At 35.5% G+C, this 25,833-nt stretch overlaps 1 protein-coding gene across 1 annotated transcript in view; it reads right to left on the bottom strand.

Moving 5' to 3' along the window:
- Positions 1–25,833, bottom strand: part of alpha-Spec (alpha spectrin) — a 509,808-nt gene that overhangs the window by 190,592 nt on the left and 293,383 nt on the right. Inside the window, exons 30-32 of the mRNA XM_090406229.1 lie at positions 16,065–16,213; positions 10,949–11,138; positions 10,687–10,790 (exon numbers count right to left, since the gene is read on the bottom strand). Coding sequence (XP_090262355.1) covers positions 10,687–10,790; positions 10,949–11,138; positions 16,065–16,213 — 443 coding nt within the window. The remainder of the gene's footprint in view (positions 1–10,686; positions 10,791–10,948; positions 11,139–16,064; positions 16,214–25,833) is intronic.

Genomic DNA, 25,833 nt, shown 5'->3' with positions numbered 1-25,833 from the left:
AGAGGATAATTGCAATACTGAAACAAACCTTGACATGTAAGGATATGGAAGTCATTACAATGCGAAAGACTTGACTTGGACTATAGCGCACAGGTCTGGTCTCCTGGTTTCTGTAGTGATTTTGATACAGTGAAGAAAGAGTCAGAAATTATATCAGGATTGTAGAATACTGAACTCTACAAATTCTCAATACTGATTATGAAGGTAATCTGTAGAGTTCAGATACTAGCAAACAGGAGAAAGAAGGGTGATATGATTGAGAGTTACAAATTTCTGAAAGGGTTATACAGAATTTCAGTAAATGAAATTTTTCATTTTATGGAGGCGAGGGCTAGATTTTTCTCTCATAGAGCGGTGTATGAGTGGAATGGATTGCCAATGGATGTTGTGTGTATGCAAAGTAGCATGAAGGAATTCAAGAACAGGTATGACAAATGGTGCCAAAAGTATGGCCTCCTTCAATGAGTTCCTGACTCTCTGGAGGACTCTCTTAATAATAATAATACTTCTCCTTAAACAAACCTCTTCATTGACAAGGTATTCATAAGTGCCTTAGGCAAACCATTCCATTCATTTACCACTCTCTAAATCTTATACAACTTCTGGAATGATCCCTGATACTTGCCATCTGGCCATGTACTGAAAAATTTATCATTTATTCAATAAAATCCCTTTAGTAACTTATGTTTTATTATTATTATTATTATTATTAAGTGACACCTCCAGGGAGTCCAAAGACTCATCGAGGGAAAGTGTGCCAACAGCATCAAACGATTTCATCCCTTCCAGCCTACTAACTGCGCTCAACCTTGCTTAACTTTTTGCGAGCTATTAGTAGCAGAGGCTCAACCAATCGACCAACCTTTGCTGGCATGTATCATACATTCTCTTTTCTGCCTATTAGCTAAACTTTGTAATCCATAAGCATTCCACAAGCCAGTCATCATTTCACTTGCCTCTGAATACTCTCCATGCCATTTTCTCATCCCCAAGAAAACTAAATTTGCACATCAATAGTCCAGATGTGGTCATATCAAAAACTTATGAGAGATAATTTGCTTCCCTATCCCTACATGTTGGTGCATTTCTAACATCCAAGTGCTCCTTTCAGCTATTTTGCCCACTTTTGCAATATGTCACCTCTGAACTTCAAGTCTGTCCACCTTTAACTCATCCACTTCTTACAATCCAGTTCCATTTATGGAATACATAGCCTGTACATTTTTCATCCCAGAGTTTAACTCTACACTGACAAACTGAATTGGTAGCCATTGTATTCCACCTAAACTTTTTATTTATCAATCCCAGAAACACAACAGTACCATGTGTGGGCTATTGGGGAGAAAGATGCAGTCTATTAAATGCAATCTCTTTCCCAAAAAAGACAGAGCTGAACCCAATAAGGAAAACAGCATGACCACTTCAAAGAACACAGGATGATGGTGAAGGAATAAAAAAAAAAGCCAGCTTTACAAGCCTGCAGCTAAAGTACTCATGACTACAGTAACATGATTAGAGCAGCAAACCAGAACCCAATAAAGTGTAAAAAAAAAAAAAAAAAAAAAAAAAAGTTTAAAAAAAGCAGAAAAAAGGTGACTTCAGAGAGTCTAAAAAGTATCCATCAAGCGGATTGTCTCCTCTATATATGACTGACAATTCCAAGGGAGACCCCCAGGTCCGCCATTCCAAATGTGAGAACAATATTTCAAGATTGGGTGGACCTGGGATTAATTAAACTGTCAGGAGAGAGAGAGAGAAGGAGGAGTATCCTGAATAAAAAAGACCGAGTCCATTGGAGACCAAAATAAGCTAGATATGAGAGTCAATTCAAGAAGAGAAAACTAATACCAACTAGAGATTGGAATACCATCAAAAGCAAAAGGAACAAAGTAAGCTCCCTTCCAGGAAACAAGATAGGAGGACTGTGGACCCATAGGCACTAAAATTTGTCAGGTGACTTCACCCCACTCAAGAATTGTGAGGACATCAGCATCCAAGACACCAGCTATGAAAAATCCTGAAGTCTAAATCATTTGAGCAACATAAGATTTTTCAAATGATGAAAAAGAATGGAGGGCACTAGCATCAGCAAAACCACAGGCAGGATCTGAGAAAAAATGTCACTGAACATAAGGAAGACAGCTGGTGAGAGATATATAAATTACATATTTAGTTTAATCCTTTATCCAAGTGTAAGCAAATAAAGTTTGCGCCTGAAGTATCTTCAGGACTGGGGCAACTCGTGGACTGAGTTCTCATCACTTTCCTTGGTATCCCATAAGGCAAAGCACATCTCCTTGCAGACATGTATAATTTATGGGAAGGGGTCACTACCCAGACCAGTTTCTTTGTTTAAGTGCAGGGTTACCTCTCCAAAAACTCGTGAGATCCCCCAGATCACTCAACAATGAGTGACCCAAAGGATCATTTAACTCAGTGGTTGTTCCCCTCAGTAACAGGCTTAATGCCGTCACTGAGAAGAACTCTCAGCATTGGCTCTACCCAGTGGCAGGCCCACCCCACCACCACCAAGCAGAACTGCTCATATCTCATCTAAAGGGCAACAGCAACAGCCGAGCCTCAGATAACTTCATGGGCTATAGCATTGCCATTCGTTGCCCCTCTACCTGGGTAACAGCAACAGCTGAGCCTCAGTTAGAACTTCATTGGCTACAGCATTGCCATCCATCACCCAAGCTTCCAACCAGTTTCGATGTTTATTGAGGTCTCGTCTGTGGGAGCCAGACCCAGAGGTGATACCAAGGTTGAAGCAATGCAGAAGTCATATTTCCATATGCCAGTGGCTAAAAGGTGTTACATCTTATTATTAAATTACTCTGAATTAGAGAAAGATGTTGGAAATTTTTTTCACTTGGTTAGATTATAAATTATATATTTAGTTTAATCCTTTATCCAAATGTAAGCAAACAAAGTTTGCGCCTGAAGTATCTTCAGGAATGGGGAAACTCGTGGCAAAGGTGGACTGAGTTTTCATCACTTTCCTCGGTATCCCATAATGCAAAGCACATCTCCTTGCAGACATGTATAATGCTATGCATTATGGGAAGGGGTCACTACCCAGACTGATTTCAACCTTTATTGAGGTCTCTTCAACGGGAGCCAGACCCAGGGGCGATACCAAGGTTGAAGCAATGCAGAAGTCATATTTCCATATGCCACAGTGGTAGTGACCCCTTATATATAAATATAAATCAATTCTTGAAATGTACCCCTCAAGGGAGTAGAGGGTGTTATAGTACTAGTACTACATAATTAAGTTTATGTTATCCCTGGCTTCCTGTAAACAAATTTCTTCTAAATTAACCTGTTAATTCTGGAGTCTCCAAATAATTCATACATTTTAATCAATCTACCTAGATCTTGATCTTCCTCTGGTTCATTTTCCTATGCTAGCATCAAATACTTAAAAAAGAAAAAAAGAAAAAAACTTTCTTCTAATATTCTGTAAGTGACTTTCCTCATCCCATTCAAGTAATCATACCTGCTTAGATTATATCTGTTTACACATTCTTACATGACTAAGTTCCTTTGTAATGTCATAATTTTAAATCTGATTCTGTCACTATGCCATCTGGTCACTCTGCTAATTTTTCTCAGAACTCTGATCACTGTGGTCTCTAGTCTTTGATCAACTGTTTTATTTCTAGCACAATGCTCTGATCAATAAATTAAAACAAGTTCTATAAATCTATTTTATTATTAACGGCATCCCCATGCAGTCTGGAGACTTTTTGAGGGAGACCCACAACCATCATATGCACCAATCCTATCATGCCTCTCCTTGAATCCATTCACCATCAGGGAAATCACAACCAATTCTGGTAATCCATTCCACTCACTCACCACTCTCCATGCAAAAAAAAAAAAAAAAGGGTTCGCACACTCATACTAACTACACTTACACAACTTCCATGGATGGCAGATAGTTCTCTGACTATTTGTCATATATTGAAAAATTTCACTTACATCAATTTTATAACCCCCCCCCCCTTAATATCTTAAAAGTTTCTATCATGTTCCCTCATTTCCACCTATCAACTAAACTTTATAACCCACAAATCATCAACCTATCCTTGTAGGGAGTATTCCACAGACCTGTCGCCATCTTGGTAAATCATCTCTGAATTCTTTACACCATCTCCTGGTCCCCAAGAAACCCAGGCAACCAAATCTGTGCACAGCAGTCAAGATTTGGCCGAATCATATCCTTATAAAGAGAATAATAAATTCCTTGTTAGCATGTTTTTCAACATGTAAACAAGTAATTCAACAAGTAATTCGTCCAAGTAAAGTTAGCTATTTTACTAACGTTTGCAATATGCTCTCTGAACTTTAACTCTCTGTCCACCATTATCCCCGAGTCCTTAGCCTCATCAATATCCCGCAAACTAATACCATCAATATGATACACCATATGCAACCTTTTCAACTCAAAGTGCATAACCTTATATTTTGCAACATTAAATTGACAATCATTATCCTTTGCCCACAATGGCAATTTATTTAAATCATACTGCAGGATATCTACATCACCTTTATCAACTATTGCTCTTCTCCAGTTTTGCATCATCAGCAAATAACTGAATATGCCCTCTTAAATCTTTCCATATGTCGATGATATACAAATTAAGAAGTAATGGCCCTAGTACCGAATCCCACTAGTCACCATCATTCTCCTACACTCCACTCTATACTACTCTATGGTGTCTGTCCGTCAACCATCCCTCTATCCATGCTACTAACCTGATATCCATTCCCATCCTCTAGTTTTTGTACTAGTTTTCCATGTGGTATGTTAAATGCCTTGGAAAAGTTGAGCAGTATCATGGTGTAGTCATTACCTTTATCCAATTTTGCTGTCATTTTATTATAAAATGTGAATAAGTTACTAAGACAGGACACGCCTTTATAAAGCCACGCTGCCCACTATAGAGTATCGCATCCCTATCCACTCACTGTTGTATTTTACCTTTCACCAACTTTTCCAATACTTGAACAGCCACTCTCGATATATTAATTGGCCTGTAGTTGGTTACGTCTGTTTTGGAGCCACCTTTATGCAATGGTACTATCTTACCCTCTTTCCACTCCCTTGAAACCCTGCCAGAGATGAGACTTAGATTGAACGACTTCATCAGAGGCAATGCCAATTCTGTTGCACGTTTACGTGGTACATAGGCTGATGTGCCATCCAGTCCCACTGCTGTGTCCACATTCATATTTTTTAACATGCTTAATAACTCTTGTTCATCTACCTCAATGTTGACATACATCTCTAACATCTGGTATGTAACATCAGCAACTGGAAAATCACCACTTGAATGATATATTTAAATGGTTCCCAATACCCCTCTTTATTCTGTTAACTATTATCATATTTAATTTACCAATTTCTGAAATTGTCTAAGCTGCCAAAATGTCTTTCTTCTTCTTCTATGGTTCTCTACTGAGAACCATGGTCTTAGGGTTGAAAAAGTTGCATGTGGTGTATCATATTGATGGTATTGGGCAAGCATTGTAAACATAATGTTTACAATGTTCCTGCCCATTTTCAAAATATGGAAAATATCGTATGATTACATTTTTAATAAAATGAATACAATAAAAGATTGAGTATTTCCAATTCTGATAATAAGTTTAAGGGGACATTCCTTTCTAGTTTTTATTGCTAATTTTCATGCCAAATTTTTGACAGCTTTTATTTAATTTACTTCTTGAAGGTATTATGTTTATTTAGGAATATAACATCATCATAATGTAAAGAGATGAGTTAAATATATCTGATTTTGATATCAGGTTTAATGTTTTCTTTCATAATGTGATCCGCATAGATGATAAATAAGAGGATAGCATGCAGCCATATCATAATTCTGATTTTACATTAAACCATCTTCAGTCATCTCCTTAATTCTCATTGCTGGCTTAATTAATTAAAAATTACTTTTATGTTTTGCACAATGTCCTGATTACACCATATAACTGCAGGATTTTGAACAGCCATTCTTATCACATACCTTTTCCAGAACTCGTCATCATCAAATTCTTAATATGTACCTTCACAGGGGATGTACAAGATACTATGATAGTGATGATGTAACTTTTTCATGCAATCCTAACTTCCGATCAACAAATTTCCTCCAAATTAATCTGTTATCTGTCAATACCTCAAAATTATCAGATCTTATATTTATGTCTTCTAAGGCTTTTTACTGCATCAGTCCAGCTAGATCATGGTCTTTCTCTGAGTCTTTTTCCTGCTAACCTGGCATAGTTTTGCTAATCTTTCCTCTACCATTCTGTTTAAGTGACCATACCCACCTCAGATTTGCACTGCTAACACATTCCTGAATGCTAGGAATGGAAAGTTCTTTTTTTTAATGTCCTCATTTTTAATATAATACTGCCATTGATACCATCTGTTCACTCCCCTAGTATTTCTCAGAACTCTCATATCTGTTTTTGATCAGTGTTATATTTCTAACCTAACTCTCAGATGCACAAGTTAAAACTTGTTTGAACACTGCTTTATATACAGCTAATTTAGTGTTTTGACTAATTACTTTATTTCATAAAAAAACATTATTCAGCTGACTTTCTGTCATACCAGCTTTGCTAATTCTGTCGTTTATTTCCATATTTAATTTGCCATCTCTGCTAAAAATTGTGCCTAAATAGCTGAAATGTTTTACTTATTCTATAGGTTTTCCATTCAGGATGCATTTGATGTTTTCAGTAGTTCCGCTGAATTTTTTTTTAATGCTGATTTTCATACCAGATTTATTACAATGGTTATTCAATTTAGGCAGAGAATCCTGCAGACTAGCACTGGATTTATTTAGAAGCATAATATCACCTGCATAAAGTAAAGAGCTGAGATTAAATCACCAATTTTGATATCAGATTTAACACCATTTTCCTTCATAATGTGATCCATATAGATAATGAATAACAGTGGAGATAATGTGCACCCTTGTCGCACACCTGATTTAACATCAAACCAACTTCTTGTACCTCCTTCAACTGACTCTTACAGCTCAAATAGAGACTATGTATTACTCAATATAATATCCATATAACTGTGGCAATTTGAAGAGCATTCCTATTGGCATCTTGTAATATGCCTTTATTAGACCTATGAAAATTAAATACACATCCTTGTTATATTTCCAAGACTTCTCAACTATTTGTCGTCATCATCATCATCATCAAATTTTCCCAAAATATTTTTGTATCTGACAATCATTTCCAACTCTGCTATTTAGATCCCCAACAAGGACCAACTTTTCGTTTTTCATTGTGTCAGTTGCTTTTTCTAAAGCCTCAAAAAATTCCTCCACTTCTACCTTAGGAGAACCTTCTGTGGGACCATGGACACAACTAAGTCTCATTGTCCAGTTCACCATTCTGATATTTGCCCACATCACTCTACTTGAAATTGCCTGCCATTCAAGAAGATTAGCCTCATATTTAGTGTTGAATACTATGGCTACTTCTTCTTTTCCTTGATTGTCATTGCCTAAATATAATATTTTGTATTTATTGCTCAGAAAGATCTCACCAGTTTTTGTCTTTTTTGTTTCAGTCACCCCTATTATGTCGATCTGGTACTTATCTAATTCCTCAGCTAGCTCTATTTCTTTGCCATTCAGGCTTCTTATGTTGATAGTACCGATCTTCAATTCTGGTGATATTAAGTTGGGGTGTGTTTTCAGATTTGTTCCAGTAGCTGACATTTCGCTGTTCGCCCTGGTTTCCTGGTGAAAACAACAGGGGCCTTGTTTAACCGGGCCCGTTATGGTTTAAGACAATAAGAATACAATTTGGTCGGCAAAATCCCAAATTGCCAGCCCATCCTCATTCGTTCAGTATCCAGGTAGATACCTAAAAGGGTGCACCACGAGAAAGTGAGGATTGGACATTAGGTCAGAAGCCCTGGTCGGTTCTCCACATTCCTGTAAAGGTTATGTGGAGGTCTCCTCTCAGTTATACAGCTTTGGCCCTTAAGCACCCCAACAACTATTTGTCTTAAAGAGAAAATCTAATCCTAACAGCATATGTTTGGCCTAAATCCAGCCTGCTCTTCACCAAGCTTCCCTTTCATAATTTTTCTTAGCCGTTTCTGAAGTATACTTGAATAAATCTGACCAGGATCACTCAATAGGGAAATGCCATTGCTATCACATTAAGCTTTATTTCCCTTTTTATAGGTACTATGAGAGTACTACTACTCCAACATCCAGAATTTGACCTGCTGACCAGGCATTCTGAATTATGTAGTGCAACCACTATAAAATTCTTATATCTTCATATTTGAGCATTTCTAGTCAAATGTTATATACTCCAGCTGCCTATCCACATTTCAGATTTTTGATGGCTTTTCTTACTTCAAGTATGCATATCTCTTCCTGACTGCATTCTTGTTGAGTTCATTCCTGGAAAAGATTCTTTTTTCAAGAACTACCAAACTTAAATAGAGATCTTTGTCATATTTTCATGAGTTCTGAACTGTTTGTCTTAAAGTAAAAATCTGATCTGCCAATCTATATTTAGCTTGAATTTAGCTTGTTTTTCTTCAAGATTTACATCCACAATTTTTCTTAGTCTTTTCTTGAATATGTTTGCATGATATTCTCTGCTGTAAAGATTTTATCTCAATATCTGAGTATTTCTGGTCAAATATCATCAATCCAGGTCTTCCACGTTGAGTTTTTCCTCATGACTTTTTTCTACCTCAAATATTTGTTATGTACTCTTGACTGTTCTTCACTTGAATATTTATTACTGCCCTTATTCACTGATTATCTTATTTAATCATCTTTCTGAGGGATTAATCCTCATGTTCAGAATATCCTTCTCTTCAGTTGTTATATCATCTTTATCGTCTCTGATTCCTTTCTGACTACTCTTCACTACATTTCTTCGCTTTTTCAATAGCCACAAAATATTTCTACCACCTTCATGATATTTTTCTTCTAAATCTTACAAAAGTCATCTCATGAATTTTGCATAGCTACCTTTACAAATAACTTTATTTTCTTCTCTATATTCTCTCAGAGCACCGGCTGACTTACTTTATTATTATTATACAGATATCTCCATGGAATCAGAAGACTCGATGTGGGAGACCCACACTAACCTTTCTACATACCAGGGGCGAATATTCCGAGTGTGCTAGGTGTGCGGTGCTCATCCACGAAATATTAGTATCACCGATATTATATATTTGCATTTATTCTCATTTAAGACTCACTCAATTGTTCGCAGACTTCATGCGATTCCTAAAATTGAACACAATATACTGTACTAATGCTTCATTGTCCTCTTCACGAGGCTAATAAAGCATTAGTGCTTCATAAAGAAAGAGCTTTTTTGTAGCGTAAACATTGCGTTACATTTGTGTTAATAGCCCGGGTGTGCTTTCAAAATGCATACACCTTCGAGCCATTCGAAAAGATGTAAAGTGGGCGCATCATGTCAAATTCTTAGCTGTGTATTATTTTTAAACCGCTGAGCAGGCGTGACTAGGTGAGCTTAAATTTTGAGCTCACTCAGCACCTAGCAGCTGTGATTGGTTATTGTGTCAATCAATCCAATTGAATGTTGTCATGAGTTGAGCGATTACTATATCCGATGGCTTTATTACAAACAGCTGTTACAGTTGTTAACCTTCCCTATTATTACTTGATAGCATGTCTTCCAACATCCAACTAATCCTTAGACTATTTCACCAACTTTTGCAACATGCCCTCTGAACTTCAACTATCTATCCCCCAAGTCCCTAGCCTCATAAATTTCCTGCAATCAGTACCATCAGTGCAATCCACAGTACGTAACCTGTTCAACTCAAAGTGCATAACCAAACATTTTGCAACATTAAATTGACAATCATTATCCTTTGCCCACAATGCCAATTCATTTAAATCATCCTACAGAATATCTACATCACCTTTATCAACTATTGCCCTCCATACTTTTGCATCATCAGCATAAAACTGAATATCTCGTCCCCTTAAATCTTTCTCTATATCATTAATATACCAAATTAATATATACAAATTAATATAACAGTTGGAAAATTTTATGTATAAAGTACGTGATTTTGCGTGTTGGTGACCAATTCGTACATCAGCTTATTTCTTTTTCCCCTTCAACATAAACTGACTCTTCTTGCAAGTTTCCAGACTAGGGTCTCGGATCTGTGGTCGGACAGTACCCGCAAAGGTGGATGAGAAGTGCAATTTGGTCTCACTATCTCTATAACGAATGCATCTGACATTCTCACATGTCAAATGCATGTCATCCATGTTTTCATCGGGTGTTACAGAATAGTATCCAGCTTTAGCTGGACGTCTAAAGACGTCATTGCCAGTTGGGGTTAACCTCCTCAGGCTACAATCTGCAGAAACCCACAAGTTGAGTCAAAAGATTTTCAATCCAAAAGCTACTGTCTCAAGCAATCATGATAAATTCTTCTTGTCTGAAGCAGGAAAATACAATTATTTCAAACATTTCTGTATCTTTTTTTAAATTAAATAAGGCGCTCCACCTAATGATTATGAAAACATGTCTCAACATATTTCAGAAACTGTGAGTTAAAGTCATATGTGTAATCAATTAATATCAAATTCAAAAGAGGAATAAATACATTATTTCCTCTATACTAACCTGTCTAAAACTTGTTCCTTTTTATCCTTAACTGCATCAGAAGCATAGTGATCCGCTGAAATAAGCTGATCAGCCAGAGCTGTCAAAGCTGCTATTTTTTCCTCCTACATGTTCAAAAAAAAGAAAGAAAAGGGGGGGAAAAAGTGAAATGTATCTGCTAATTTATATGGCAGTAAAATTTCAAAAATTATTATACAATAATTGTCCATGAATACACTAAAAATTGTAATTAAGATTTCAGAAGGCAACAAAAAACAAGTACCTGAGCATTGATGGCCTTATCAAAATCCTCATGTTTCTTAATAAGTGCTTCAACATTATCTCCACCCATATCATCAGAGCTGAGGAATGCTTCTCGACTTGCCATCCAATTTTCTGCCTGCTCACAGTCTCTGTAGAAAAGCTGTAGTTCCAAACACTGATCGAGCTTCATACGTCTGTCAGCCCAAGCTCTAAAAAAATAATAAATTCAACTAATTTCTCCACACACAAAGGATCATTATAAAGAGTAAAAAAAAAAATTTTTCTCTTCTACTAATTTTGATTTCTGAAATACAGAATTTCATCTAGCTCCTAAGGAACAATAATGTAGAAGATAACTGAATTAATTTAAACAGAGCTTTCCAAATATTAAACTAATCAAAGATGCATAAATCTATAGCTTTTAAGCCATAATAATCAAATTTTGTTTTTGAAGATATATAAATATGGAATATAAATATGAAAGATTTATTATATTTTCTTTCCATATTTATGTATCATTTTTTAGAATATTTAATTAAAGGTTCAATTTACAGTACAGAAATTGTGACTGCAGGAAGTGAAAAGTCAAAAATATATAATTAAACAAAAGTATATAAATTGGAGACATGGAACAATGTTAAATTACTGAATTTAAATATGAATTATTAAATATGGATATGCAAAATGTATAAAAACTAGGAAGAAAAAGATGAGAAACCTATATTTTGCATGGCAAGTTGGCAAAAATTAATGAACATGTGCTGCCTGTTTTGATTAGGTTCAATTAGGTTCTTAGATTCATCATCATCAGCCTAAAAAGAATAAAAAACTAGTGATGAGATTGCTGTGAAGCTTATGAAAACACAAGTCACAGCAAAAACAGAACTCCTAGAAGCTTGATAACTTAAATTTCATTTCAAGTTTAATTTCTCACAAAAATTAAACTGAAATATTGACTATCAACAAATTTATTTCAAATTTAAGTTGCAATCTGGACTGATAGTAATATTAGGAACTGATACAAGGAAAGAAGTAACAAAATATTATTATTATTATTATGTTGTCATTTCCTGAAAAATTTAAAGTCATCTGTAACCAATGCATAAGTTTATCTACAAGTATTATTCTTGTTGTTGCACAGGTACTTCAATGGAGTCCAAAGACTCATCATGAGAGAATTAAATTATCTATAAAATATCTATCATACATCTCTTTGAACTCATTAACAAACAAAGAACTTAAAAATTACCCTAGCAACCTATCCCACTCATTCATCACTTTCCAAGCAAAAAATTAGCCTAGAAATTTAGTCTAGAAGTTAATCTAACTACACTCATTCAATTTCCAGGGATGATCTTACCCCCTCTTGCCAACTGCTGAAATATTTCCTCTTCTTATTCAGAGCTCTGAAGTAGCTTAAAAAAGTTTCTCTAGAGAAGGGTTTCCAGATGATATGAAAAACATTATTTAAGAGAGGGGAATATATCCACAGTGCTAACATTTTACACTTTACAACCTTTCAGGATTGGGAGTCCAAAACATGCGAGAATGTCAAATGCATTCATTACAGCAATCTCTGAAGTTTGAGTGTTAAATGAAGAAAGCTACCTCTTCAAACCAAAAACAAAACAATTCAGAAGATAAAATGTTATGACTATAATTTGCACAATAGAATGTCTGTTAATAATGTTCTTGAAAAATAAAAATATGCCAAATCAAATGTCTGCAAGTATTAAACAGTGCCCATGGGTACTAAATTCTGTATATGGTTGTATTTTACAGTCATAATAGAAATCTTTAGAAATATTATTGTATGAAATCCAACAATATTTTGTGAAATCTAGCTATAAGCCATTAAAAGGTGGCACAACTCTGAGATCACAAATGTTCCACCTATATTCATCATAGTTAATGTATTAAAGAGGAAAACCCATATTTTCATAGGATTCCTTCAAATGGATAGCATAAACTACTAGAATCCAGGGGTATTTATTTCTAGAGCACAGAAACTAATGCCTTCAAGCTAGACTCTGGTGCATCAATAAATAAGTGCCTTGTCGGGATCCTATTTCTCTCCAGCATTTCCATTCATCTGTTAATTTCACTGCAAATGCAAAGTCATCACACATAGAAAAGAAGGTGCCAATCTTTCAGCCCAGAGTACTAACATATGAAGTCTTAAATTAGGAAGGCCAAAAACCAACAATTCCTGATTCTAAGGGTAGCAATTCCAAGCCGAAATACAGCAGTCTAATAAAACAAAAATGACAAAATAAATAAAATAAATATGAAGTTTATACTAAAAACACCACTAATCATCTCTGTTCAGCACATTTTCACAACTTCAAAATTGATTTTGATGTACCGCAGACATTACGAAGTTCACGTTAATTTCAAACAAATTTAGAGTTTAAAAATAATTTATATGTCAAAGGGTTAAATGAATTTTTTCATAATTTTTACAACTAAATAATTATATTACAATAAAGAGTACAATAATAAGCAGATCTGCATATGCAATATTAGGTATGATTCCATGACAAAAATCAATGGCAAACAGTAGTTTGCCATTGACTTTTGTCATGATCTACTTGAATTTTATGAAAAGTAATGCAGTGCTAATGATGAAGCTTCTGGAAGAACTACAAAGTGTAATAAGAATGAAACAATTTACTACTGGATAATGCAAATTTGAGTGTGCATTATCCAGTAGTATTGGTGAAACATGCTGGTGAAACATCAGCATGTTTCACCAAATCCCTTGAATAGTGCACTCTCAAAAAAGATAAAGTAAAAAGACTTACAGAACAAGGAAGTGACATGCAAGGAAACTGGATGCAAGAGTTACACCCTTTGCAGCCATCTAAATGGTTAACATTGATGAAAAGATAAGACGGTGCTCAAAAATTTGTGTAGAACACCGCCATGTTCCATTGCTGTTATTAGGGTTCTGTAATACATGTGCCTTCCAAGAATGATCTCTGTGCAATTTGTGTAATAACTTGGCCTTGTTCAACCTGATAAGTGGTCTCTTTCTAAGATATGTCGTGCTAATCCATTTTTGGTTTGTCATATGAATTTTTATATGACGAAGGTAGTCCATTCTGTCCAAAAGATTGTATACCACACTGGCAGGGGATAGACACTTGGAAAGGAAAGAGGATCTTGGTGGTTTTTGATCCACCTCAGGAAGAAAGGAACTACCACAATATAGGATTAGCCAAACCTGATCCTCCTCAGGTTTGGCTAATCCTGTATTGTTTTGGGTGATCCTATTCAGCTGTCTTTGTCTTTGATGTAAGGCAGAGATTTTTGTGTGTGTGTGTGTGTGTGAGAGAGAGAGAGAGAATAGCTTAGGACTGGGAGTTTGTTGTTCTTTTAGGGAGTTTGACAAAGTTTTTTTTATTTTTATTTTTTTTAATTGTACTTGTTTTGCTCAAATTATGGTAAAACCTGCTGTTCCAGATGCAGTTCTGATTCTGAGAATGAAATTTGCTCTATCACAAAGGCTAAAGTTTTGAAGAGTCATTGATTTCTAAACATGGTGGTGGTATGAAGCAGCATGAAGGTATCTTATCTGTCTGTGTGAGCAGGTTTATAGCAGACACTAAAGAGAACATCTGACAGCTTTGTAAGATGGTGAAAGATCTTTCTGATATAGAAGTCAGACAAAACCTAATATATGTTAGCAATGGGGAGCCCATTGCAATACCTTCAGTTTGTTTATGTAGCTGGTTGTTCCAGCTAAAATATCCACATTTAAGAAAATGCTTAAAGAGTTCACAAGTGTGTGGGTGGGGGGGGGGAAGCAAACGTAACATCTACTGGTACATTTGTGAAAAAGAAATGATGCATTGAAGTTCACTAGAAGGTCATTGTTCTGTAGTGGAAGTGGAAGTTTCTGTATAGTTTTAAAGTATGAAACTTTTTATGTAGGATGATGTCCTGCCAATATGCCTGTTGTGTCCAGATGCCAAGTAATGAGAATCTGATAGGTAGGACAGTTTATGACAACTACAATTGGTGCAATGGAGCTCCCACTTTGTGGACCTTAGATAGTCCTTAAAATCTTGGTTTCTGGAGATTAAAAAACAAAACAAAACAAAAAAAATGTTTAATTTAGACATAGATTCAGCCAACTAACTTGTAGTATTATTTAACAGGCCAATAGTTTTATTTTTTATTGCATCAATAGAATTTCTAGTTACTGACCTATATTTTGATGTATTAGAAAAAATACACTATAATAGTAAAATTTTTATTTTATTATAGTCCACTGTGTTTAAGATCAGTGAACCATTTGCTTTGTCAGTTTTAACTGTCAGTATGTTCTGATTTGATATCAGATTTTTTAAAGCTGTTCTTTTTTTTTAATTCCCCTAGATATACTGTTCCATGGAGAACTTGCACATTTAACTAAGTTTGAAGTTTCTTCTCTAATGACAAATGCTTCTTCCTATAGTAATCTTTTGACAGATAATTTGGTGTTTGTCAAGATGCGAGTAAGGTATTTTTTTAGTAGTCACAAAATCGAACCGTTTGTTTAAAATGTTTATATCAAAAAGTATAATCTGACAAACTGTTCCTAGAAGTAGAAAATTTCACTTGGTTGCAAATTAAATTAAACTTGCCAAGAAATTATATTCTTGTTTCATCCTTTGTCTCAGTGTAAGATACTTCATGACTAGTCTACTTGCATATAGAGACTGATGACTTAACATTAACTACCTTAGTATCCTATAATACAAAGCACACATCCTTTCAGATGTGCACACCTAATGTGATACAGAACTGAGATCTAGATCTTAGTTCTATATAAATGATATCTAGACCTTCTATTTTTCGCAAGTAGTTGCACGATTTAATTTGTAAGGATATATGAATAAGTATGCACCAGTTAATCAATGCCAACAAGTTTGAGAAAAATGTACAACTCACTTTATTTTTTATATTTTATTTATTTATTTTTTTTGTTGATGATTTTTTTTCTGATGTCATCAGGCCAAGCAAACCACACTCATATCATTCCTTATTAATATATTTCTATTGTGGTAACTATCAAGCAAAGAATCGAATGCAAATACCCTACATATACACACAGCTGATGGTTATAATGAAGTACAAGGAAGACTTACTTTTCTAGTTCCCTGCGAGCCTCATTCATTTTCTCCAATTTTTCTTGAACCTCAACACTAGCATAATGATTACTTTGGAGAAGTTGCTGGCCAAACATATCAAAAGCTTGGAAAGTTCCTGTACGTGCATCAATTTCTGTGCGATGTTCCTAATTTTAAAAATACATAATACTTTTTATCAAAGCATAAGGGGTGGGGGGGGGGATTCTAAAACTTGTAGCTATAAATTAAAATATCAAAGATCAATTTTTAATCAACAGGAATACACAACAGAGTATAAGAAATATTGGGTTTACTTCTAATATTCACCAAAATAAATGTACATAAATAAACAGCTTAAAAAATCATGGTCATAAAGAAAAATTAATTCTTTATAATTGCACAGTTGTTGAAAGTTTATTTTTCACTTGGTTAGAGTATAATAAATTTAGTTTAATCCTTTATCCAAGTGTGAGCAAACAAAGTTTGCGCCTGAAAGTATCTTCAGGACTGGGTTAAGGTGGTACACACCAGGGCAACTCGTTGCAAAGGTGGAGCAAGCTACCAACACTCCTATCTCAGTATCTCCTATAATGTAATGCAAAACACATCTCCTTGCGGATATGTCTAATGTTATGCATTAACGGAAGGGCCACTACCCAGACTAGTTTTGACCTTTATTGAGGTCTCTTCAGTGGGAGCCAGGCCCAAGTGGAGATATCAAGCAGAAGCATTAGCAGGTCATCTCCACCTATAGGAATTGCCAATTGGTGTGCCACCCTTTTTTAATAATTTACTCTGGATTTAGAGAAAGATGTTGAAAGTTTATTTTTCACTTGGTTAGAGTATAATAAATTTAGTTTAATCCTTTATCCAAGTGTGAGCAAACAAAGTTTGCGCCTGAAAGTATCTTCAGGACTGGGTTAAGGTGGTACACACCAGGGCAACTCGTTGCAAAGGTGGAGCAAGCTACCAACACTCCTATCTCAGTATCTCCTATAATGCAAAACACATCTCCTTGCGGATATGTCTAATGTTATGCATTAAGGGAAGGGCCACTACCCAGACTAGTTTCGACCTTTATTGAGGTCTCTTCAGTGGGAGCCACTGTTTGCTCACACTTGGATAAAGGATTAAACTAAATTTATTATACTCTAACCAAGTGAAAAATAAACTTTCAACATCTTTCTCTAAATCCAGAGTAAATTATTAAAAAAGGGTGGCACACCAATTGGCAATTCCTATAGGTGGAGATGACCTGCTAATGCTTCTGCTTGATATCTCCACTTGGGCCTGGCTCCCACTGAAGAGACCTCAATAAAGGTCGAAACTAGTCTGGGTAGTGGCCCTTCCCTTAATGCATAACATTAGACATATCCGCAAGGAGATGTGTTTTGCATTATAGGAGATACTGAGATAGGAGTGTTGGTAGCTTGCTCCACCTTTGCAACGAGTTGCCCTGGTGTGTACCACCTTAACCCAGTCCTGAAGATACTTTCAGGCGCAAACTTTGTTTGCTCACACTTGGATAAAGGATTAAACTAAATTTATTATAATTGCACAGTTCTTTACAGCTGTAGAAAAATATGCAAATGCTAATTTAAAAATAATACATTTAAGAATTTTTTTTTGCTCAGTCAACTACACCATACTTGACAAGAAATTATATTCCAGTTTTCATCCATATTGTATTAAAGAATTAGCAAACAAAAGCTACATCAAGACTTTTTTTATATATATTGAGAAGCAGACTCTACTGCATTATGTGCTGATTATACATTACAATGGAAGTATATTTCTCCGAGTTTTTATAAAACAAATGTTGCTTACTATTATAATATGTCACTTCCTAAACATGCTTCAACTTTTCGTGAAGTGTCACCAATAGCAAGTTATAAATTTGGTGAGCTAAGTGGATAGCAGAAGTGAACTTTCAGTAAACAAAATTAAAAAATACAACAAAGTGGAAGATGCAACAACATGTTTTAAACTATATTATGAATCAAAGGTAGCTGTGGAAGAATTTTTCATTTGAATTCTGGTATATTATAATATATTAGCTTTGCTAAGTTAGTTAACATGCCCATCCAATTGCCAGGTGGACCTTTTGCTGGCCTGGTTGTCTGAGTGGTTAGCATATCTACTCTCCAAACAACAGGCTGAAGGTTTGAATCCTGCCATGGGTATGGATGTTTGTGATTGTCTTTAGGTGGGAGATGAATTTCAAGCCTGAAATTCATCTCCCGCTGGCCTGTTTGAGATCACTGCCCCACTTAGTGGAGGACTAAAGTGGCTTGAAAAAGTTACACTCTAGAGCAGGGTTTCTGGACTATGTAAAAAATAAATTTTAAAAAATATATATAAAATATTAATAAATTGACAAAAATAGAAAAAAAAATTCCATAGACTACCCACAGTACAAAACATGCTATAGATTTGCAAATAACCTTTTCTGGGTGAGAGCAACATAAAAACATGGCATACTAATGTACTAACCTTTCGTGGATGGCAGTCGCATAAAAACTCTAATGCGAGTCTATGCCTTACCTTTTTTTAAAATAAAACTGACAAATGAAATTAATTAAATAAAGGAAATTATCCTATCGTGATACTGCTGGACTTTATAAAGGCATTTGACAGAATACTGTATGAAGATTGGAATAGGAAAACAGTGACAAGTTCAGATAAGGGAAGCTATTATCTTTCTTTATAAACTTGAGAAACAAGCCTTGTTGATCTATCGGATAGAGTATCCACCTATCCGATAGATCAACAAGGCATTTTGATATTTTGATGACTGAATAAATTTCAGTCATCAAAATACCATAGCTTTGCACTTTTTTTGTAGTATACACAGGTATAATGTGTTGGAGTAAGACTATTTTTATCGACATGTAGTTTTTTTTTTTTTTTTGCACATTTCTAAGTTAGCATTTTTGAATTTCATTTTGGAATGCTGAATGTCCCATAAACAGGATGGCAAAAATAAATGAAGCTCATTCGGTGGTATTCGAGAAGAGATTTGTAAATAGTGTAATTTTCGAGCCTGGCTGGCTGAGTGGTTAACTAACAGGTTACAAGATATGAATCCCACCACGGACATAGATATAATTCACTCTCCCACCTAAAGAGAATTGTTTTTAGATGGAATTCTCTAACAAGAATTTTCTCCAATACATTTTTTGCTACAGGGCTCAGATTGTGTGTATGTGTGTTTTGTTGTTGATTTGTTTCAGTAACTGCCAATGCCTGTTTTCCTGTTTTCATTATGTGTACTGTATTTATTTTACATAAATATTAATACATTAGTTTCAGCTCATTTAAAATAAGTTTAGTCATATGATTTGGGGCTTGCAAAATATTATATTCATTGATCTGAGCTGCAGGTACAATAATATCACTATCTAATATTTCCTTGGTGCATTCCTGAAATAAAGGTTAAGGTTATTCCTGAATATTTGTGGCACATCATGAGTGAAAGTAAGTGTCTTGGCAATTGCTCCGTTTTGTTAAATAGTGATAAATGAGAATCCTTACACAAACTTCTGTCTCACTTTCTGTGATCATGAGTGACCAATGTTCTCTTAATGGTTAACTTTACACAACTTCTTTTTTCATTTAAAATAATTGTACCATTATTTAAACATGAAATGTGATTAAGTAAGCTGAAGAAGCAGTGTCAAACTCTTGTCTGATTTTTTTCTGCTATTACTAAATCTTATGAATGCATAATATCTCTCTCTTTCCAGTTTTCAATTATCATTTTTTACCAGGAATTTAGATTACAATTTAAAATCATTAGGCATGTTTCAAGATGTTGTGATTGTTTTTGTTGGACAAACAGCATAACTAAACCAATGAAGAGAATTAAAAGCTTTTAACTATCTCAGAAATCACTATCCTAATATGAAGAATATAACCATTATCACAAATACTACTGAATATAACAGAAAATATGGCCCTAATTAAGAGAACAAAGATCTACCAGTCAAGAACAACCAGAAGCATTGCAAGCAAACACTATTTAAAAATTAAGTTACTAAAGAAAGTCATGTCATGACTACCAGAGACATGACTTTCTTTAGTAACTTATCATCTGCATATATGGGTTATGGGTTATTGCAAAAATCCATAAAAACAATATTCTAATCCAATAGTTAATAAATACAGATAACCGAAAAAATAAATATATATATAGAGGGCTACATGGTGTGTAGTGTTTGTAGAGAGCTCCTGAACAGATAAGTATTATTTTGAGTAATAATTGGTAAATTTGCGTGAATCTTACATAGTATTATTTACTTTTCGTATCTTAGCATGTCTGGGTGATTTTTGTGTGTTTTCTAAGTATTTTAATTAGTAAATTGATAGATATGATTATTTGTGCACATGGCCCCCATGAAGAGAAATATAAAGATGGCATCCAGGTCACCATCTTTGTCTAAAAATTTTAATTTAAAGGATTTGATTCAGTGTACCGTTTGCAAAATGTATACATTGAGGAGATTGGTTGGAGTCTGGTTAAACAACGATAGTGGAGTGAATGTGTGCAGAAAGTGTGAGAAATGTGAGGATTTAAAGAGCGTTTCAGGTCGTGAGGGTGATATCGTTGTTAAAAGTGAGAATGTAGAAAATAGTGATATGCGAGGTATGAATGCGAGTGATATTTGCGAGGTAATACCAGATAGTTGTGAGAGTGGCGTTGAAAGTGAGAATGAAGGTAAACATACGGAGTGAATGAATGAATTAATGGAAAATAAAAATTATGAGACTGATGCAATAAGTGAGATCACACGGTTATGCGGAGCGATACACAGGGCAAATCAGCAGCTGGAGCGTTGGAAAAAATGTTTACCAAGCATACCAACTAATAAACGGCAAAAGTATGATAGGAAAAATAAGAGTATGATAGTGAGTGTAAACAAAATGAAAGAGCGAGTGTTGTATGAATATTCTTTAGTAAGAGGTGTGATAGTTGAGAGTTTAACAAAATCATACCAACCTGGTGCAAATGTTAAGGATGTAAGTGAGTCAATTAGAATGAAAAAGCAGCGGGTGAAAGAATTTATAGTAGTAGCAGGTACAAATGATTTGAAAGGAGACAAAATGGCTATGAGAGAGGATGTGAAGGAATTGTTTGAGGTAGCAAAAGAGAAGAGTGAGAAAGTTAGGATGGTGAGTCTGTTGCCACTGTATGACAGTGAAGAGTACAGAAGGAGGGCCATAATTGCTAATGACATTATGAGTGAATTATGCAGGAGGAGTGGTGTGGAATTTGTGGATGTGTAGAGTGAGTTCGATGGGTAAAAGGATTTATATAAGATGGATGGTTTACATTTGAATGGATTTGGTGTACGGAGACTTGAAAAGGTGTTGAATGTAGTGGAAGTGAATGTGCAGAATCAGGGAAACTAGAGTTATTAAGGAGAGGGGGGGGGGGGGGAGAAGTAGATATGCAGACTTTAGGAAGACAGTTGAGTGTATGAATGTGTGTAATATGCCCAAGCGAGTACGAAAGACAACAAATCAGAATGGGATAGTTAGTATAAGGCATCAAAATAGGGATGGGACAAATGGGCTTCTGCAATTCATATATACTAATGCCAGAAGCATTAGGAACAAGAAGGAAGAATTTTTGGCCTTGGTTGGCACTTCCAGGCCACAGATTATTGGCATTAGTGAAACATGGCTGACAGAGGATGATATAGCTAGTGGGATTGAATGTGAGGGGTATGGTGTGTTCAGGAGTGACAGGGAGAATAAAATGGGAGGAGGAGTGTTATTGATGATAGCTGATGAGCTACAGCCAAGGAGAATAGAAGTGGAACTGCAGGATAGAGAAAAGAGCACATTTGAGGCTATTTGGTGTGAGATTGAAACTAGCAGAACAAAATATACAGTTGGGTGCTGCTATAGACCAGGTGATGGAATAGATGATGGAGACAGTATGCATAAGCAAATAGAAGAAATGAGTGGAAGGAGGGTAATTATAATGGGAGATTTCAACTATGGTAACACTGATTGGAACAAGGAGAGGACACATGGGAGGAAGGAATTGTATTTTATGCGGTTATTAAGGGATAACTATCTGTGACAGCATGTAATGGAAAATACTAGGGGGGTCAGAGAGTGCTTGACCTAGTAATTGCATCTGAGAATTTGGCTGTAACAAATATGACCACGTTGCCACCAATTAGTGAGAGTGGTCGTTGGGTCTTAACTTGGGAGGTGGCTAAAGGTGTGGAATTTACAATTAAGACAGGGTACATGTGGAATTATTGGGCTGGTAAGTATGACAAGCTTAGGAGTTTGATTGGTTCAGTGCCATGGCATGTAAAACTGCAAGGGCTAGATGTTGATAGTGCATGGGAGACAGTTAAGAAGTGTTTGCATGAGGCAATGGCTGACTGTATACCTAGAGTCCGAATAAAAAATCAAGTTGGGGTTAAATGGATGAATAACACCATTAAGCTTGAGCTGCAAAAAAAAAGAAACAACTATGGAGGGAATTTAAGGAGAAAGGTGACCAGCAGGCACATGAATGGTACAAAGTGCAGGCCAGAAGGGTAATGCGTGTGGTAAGAAAAGCAAAAACGGATTATGAAGGAACATTAGCCATGCAGGCTAAAGAGAATCCCAAACAGTTTTTTCGATATGTTGCAAGTAAAAGAAAAAATGTATATGGCAGAATGATTTTAAAGAATGCCAATGGTAGGGAGGTAACCGAATCAGTTGATATAGTTGAATTACTGAGCGAGCACTTTGCAAGAGTATATCATCCAGGTGGTGACATTGCAGGAATGAATGAACCAATAGATTATATGGGAATTGTGGTGAATGAAGTGGAAGTGAATAGTCTATTACAAAACTTCAATGTCAATACATCTGTGGGATTGGATGGTATACCAGCTCATGTCGTACGTGAAGCGGCTAAAGAATTGTCAGTGCCCTTGAGCATTTTGTTTAATTTGAGTCTCGGGTCTGGGTTAGTCACGAGGGGGTGGAAAGAGGGGGAAATAGTTTCAGTGCATAAAAGAGGTTCCAAGACTGCTGTTGTAAATTACCAATCGATTAGCATATCAGGAATCATTGTCAAGGGCTTAGAGAAATTTGTCAAGAGAAAAATACAGGATTGGTAGATGAAAATGGGATACTGTATGGGAAACAACATGGTTTTGTGAAGGGTAGATCATGCCTCAGTAACTTGCTCACGTTTTATAACACAGTGATGGCTGAACTGGATAAGGGGAATGGGTTTACAGTGATTCTACCTTGTTAAGGCATTTGACAGGATACCACCTGGAATTCTAATCAGTAAACTGCAGCATATGGGGATGGATATAGGGTTGGTGAGATGGATAGGAGGGTGGCTGATAGAGAGATATCAGAGAGTGATTATTCAGGAGTAGAGTCCAAAAGACGGTCTGTGACTAGTGGTGTGCCGCAAGATTCTGTTCTTGGACCACTACTTTTCAATTTGTTCATTAACAATATAGGAAAGGATCTGAGAGGAAGTGTTCACTTGTTTGCTGATGGTGCAAGTTGGGTAGAGCAATAGTGAGTGCACAGGATGTTAAAATTTTGCAAGATGATTTGGGTAGTTTGGAGGACTGGGCTGAGGAAAATGGATGTCTATTTAATGTGGCAAAGTGTAAGGTTATGCATTTTGGGGTGAAAAGATTAGCAGCAATATATCACATTGGTGGAACCATACTCCAGGAGATTGATGAGGCCAGGGATTTTAAGTGTGGGAACAAGAAGTCACACGGGGCCAAGTCCAGATAATAAGGTGGATGTGGAACCAATTTAAACCTCAATTCGTGCAATTTAGCCGTTGCGACAGCTGATGTGTGGGACAATGCATTGTCTTGATGAAAGACTACATTTTATGTGCAATCTTGGATATTTTCTCTTCAGTTCTTCTTTTAAATGGTCCAACAATGATGCATAATAGACTCCTGTTATTGTTTTATCCTTTTACAAATAGTCTATGATGATAAAATGGTCTCTTTTTGTTAAGTGCTCTTTCACCAGGCATTGTCCACTGTTTTGACTGCTGCTTGGACTTGTCTACAGTCACGAATTGATGCAAAAAATCCTGCAAATTGTGATTAAGCATTGCCAAACACTGTGTTGAAATGTCTTTTTGCATGTGTTTTTGATCGACAGTCAACAATCGCAGCACCCATCGCACACACACACAGTTTTTTCATGTGCAATTTTTCTTTCAGGATATTATACCCCCATTCAGATGAGATGCCTACAATCTCAGCAATCTCACGCACTTTCACTCGACAGTCTTTCATAACAATACCATGGATTTTGTCAATCATTTCCTTCGTAGTGACCTCAGTCGGGTGTCCGGAACATGCTTCACCTTCAATGGACTTACAACCACGTTTAAACTCATTTATCCAAAAATAAATAGTCTTTAATGCTGGTGCAGAGTCCCCATGAACTACATCTAACTCAGCTTTTATATGTGCAGCCATTCAATTCTTGAAATAAGTGTTTTATCACTGCACGAAACTCATTTTTCTCCATTTTTATGAAAAATGCGAACATGGTCATTTTAAATGTTTGCCAAACAAACACTACACATCACACGTGACTAAAATTTTGCCAGGGGTCATGAAAAAGAGGATACGTGCCGACACTGGTATGAATGATTGAATTGTGTCGGTATTTACTAATGTGTTTACTATTATAAATTTACCAAACATTTCAAACATTTCATTATATATAAGAGGGTTCTCTTATATATAATGTCAAACAGATAACTGACACTAAAATATTAAAAACTTATCATTATAAACTATGAAAAATTCAAGTCTCATTTTTCAAATATTTTGTTGCCATTATCTTTTTCATATTGCTTTCCAAGGGTTGTTAGAATTAAGGTAATTATAAGCAGTCCAAAAACCATGCAGTCTCACATGGTCTCCCAAATCCCAAAGATAGTATTCCTTTGAGTGAGAGAGAGAAATAGTTTCAAGAGTTATAAAATTCACTGTTCCTGTGAAAAGTTTTACATTGGTCAAACTGAGAACAATTATAAAATTAGGTGGGAAGGTTAACATCATAGTAATGTTACCTGTAAGAGAAATGAGATCAGACTTAACTGTAAGACTTTTCTTTTAGTGTTACACTTACAAAAAAATAAAAATAAAAATAAATAAAAAAAATAAAATAAAAAAATAACTGTAAGTCTCATTTACAAACTACAGCATAGAATTGAATATAGTTCCACAACACTTGGAAGAAAATTTCTTATGATATTGTTTTAAAGAACTATTATCATCATCGAATTTCCTGATACGTATCCTCAAGAGGTAAGGATCCTATGACAGTACTACATAATTAAATTTACATTATTACTATTCTCATATCAATCATTTTTCTTCACATTAGTCTATCATTTGTTAGCACTCTGATACTGTCAAATGTTATTTATCTGTCTTCTAAGACTGCATCAGTCCACCTACATCTTGGTCTTCTTCTTCTTCTACCTGCCATCTTGGAATCAAATACCTGTTCTACTAACCTTTCCTTTACCATTGTGTTTCAGACTACAGTGTCAAGTTCCTTTCTAATATCTTCATTTTTCATATGATGATGCAATTGATATCATCTGTTCATTCCCCTAATTTTTCTCACAACTCACATATCTGTAGCATCTAAACTACAGACATGTGAAAATGGGGTTAAAAATATAATAATTAATCTTTGATCAATTATTATACTTTTAACCCAACTTTTGGATTAAAAATGGTTTGAACACTGTCTTGTA

The sequence above is a fragment of the Typopeltis vanoorti genome, chromosome 16 (assembly GCF_054136105.1).
Source record: "Typopeltis vanoorti isolate ZY-2024b chromosome 16, IOZ_Tvanoo_1.0, whole genome shotgun sequence".
NCBI lineage: Eukaryota > Metazoa > Arthropoda > Arachnida > Uropygi > Thelyphonidae > Typopeltis > Typopeltis vanoorti.
Note: the sequence above shows the minus strand (reverse complement) of the source record. Positions and strands in the feature narration are given on the sequence as shown.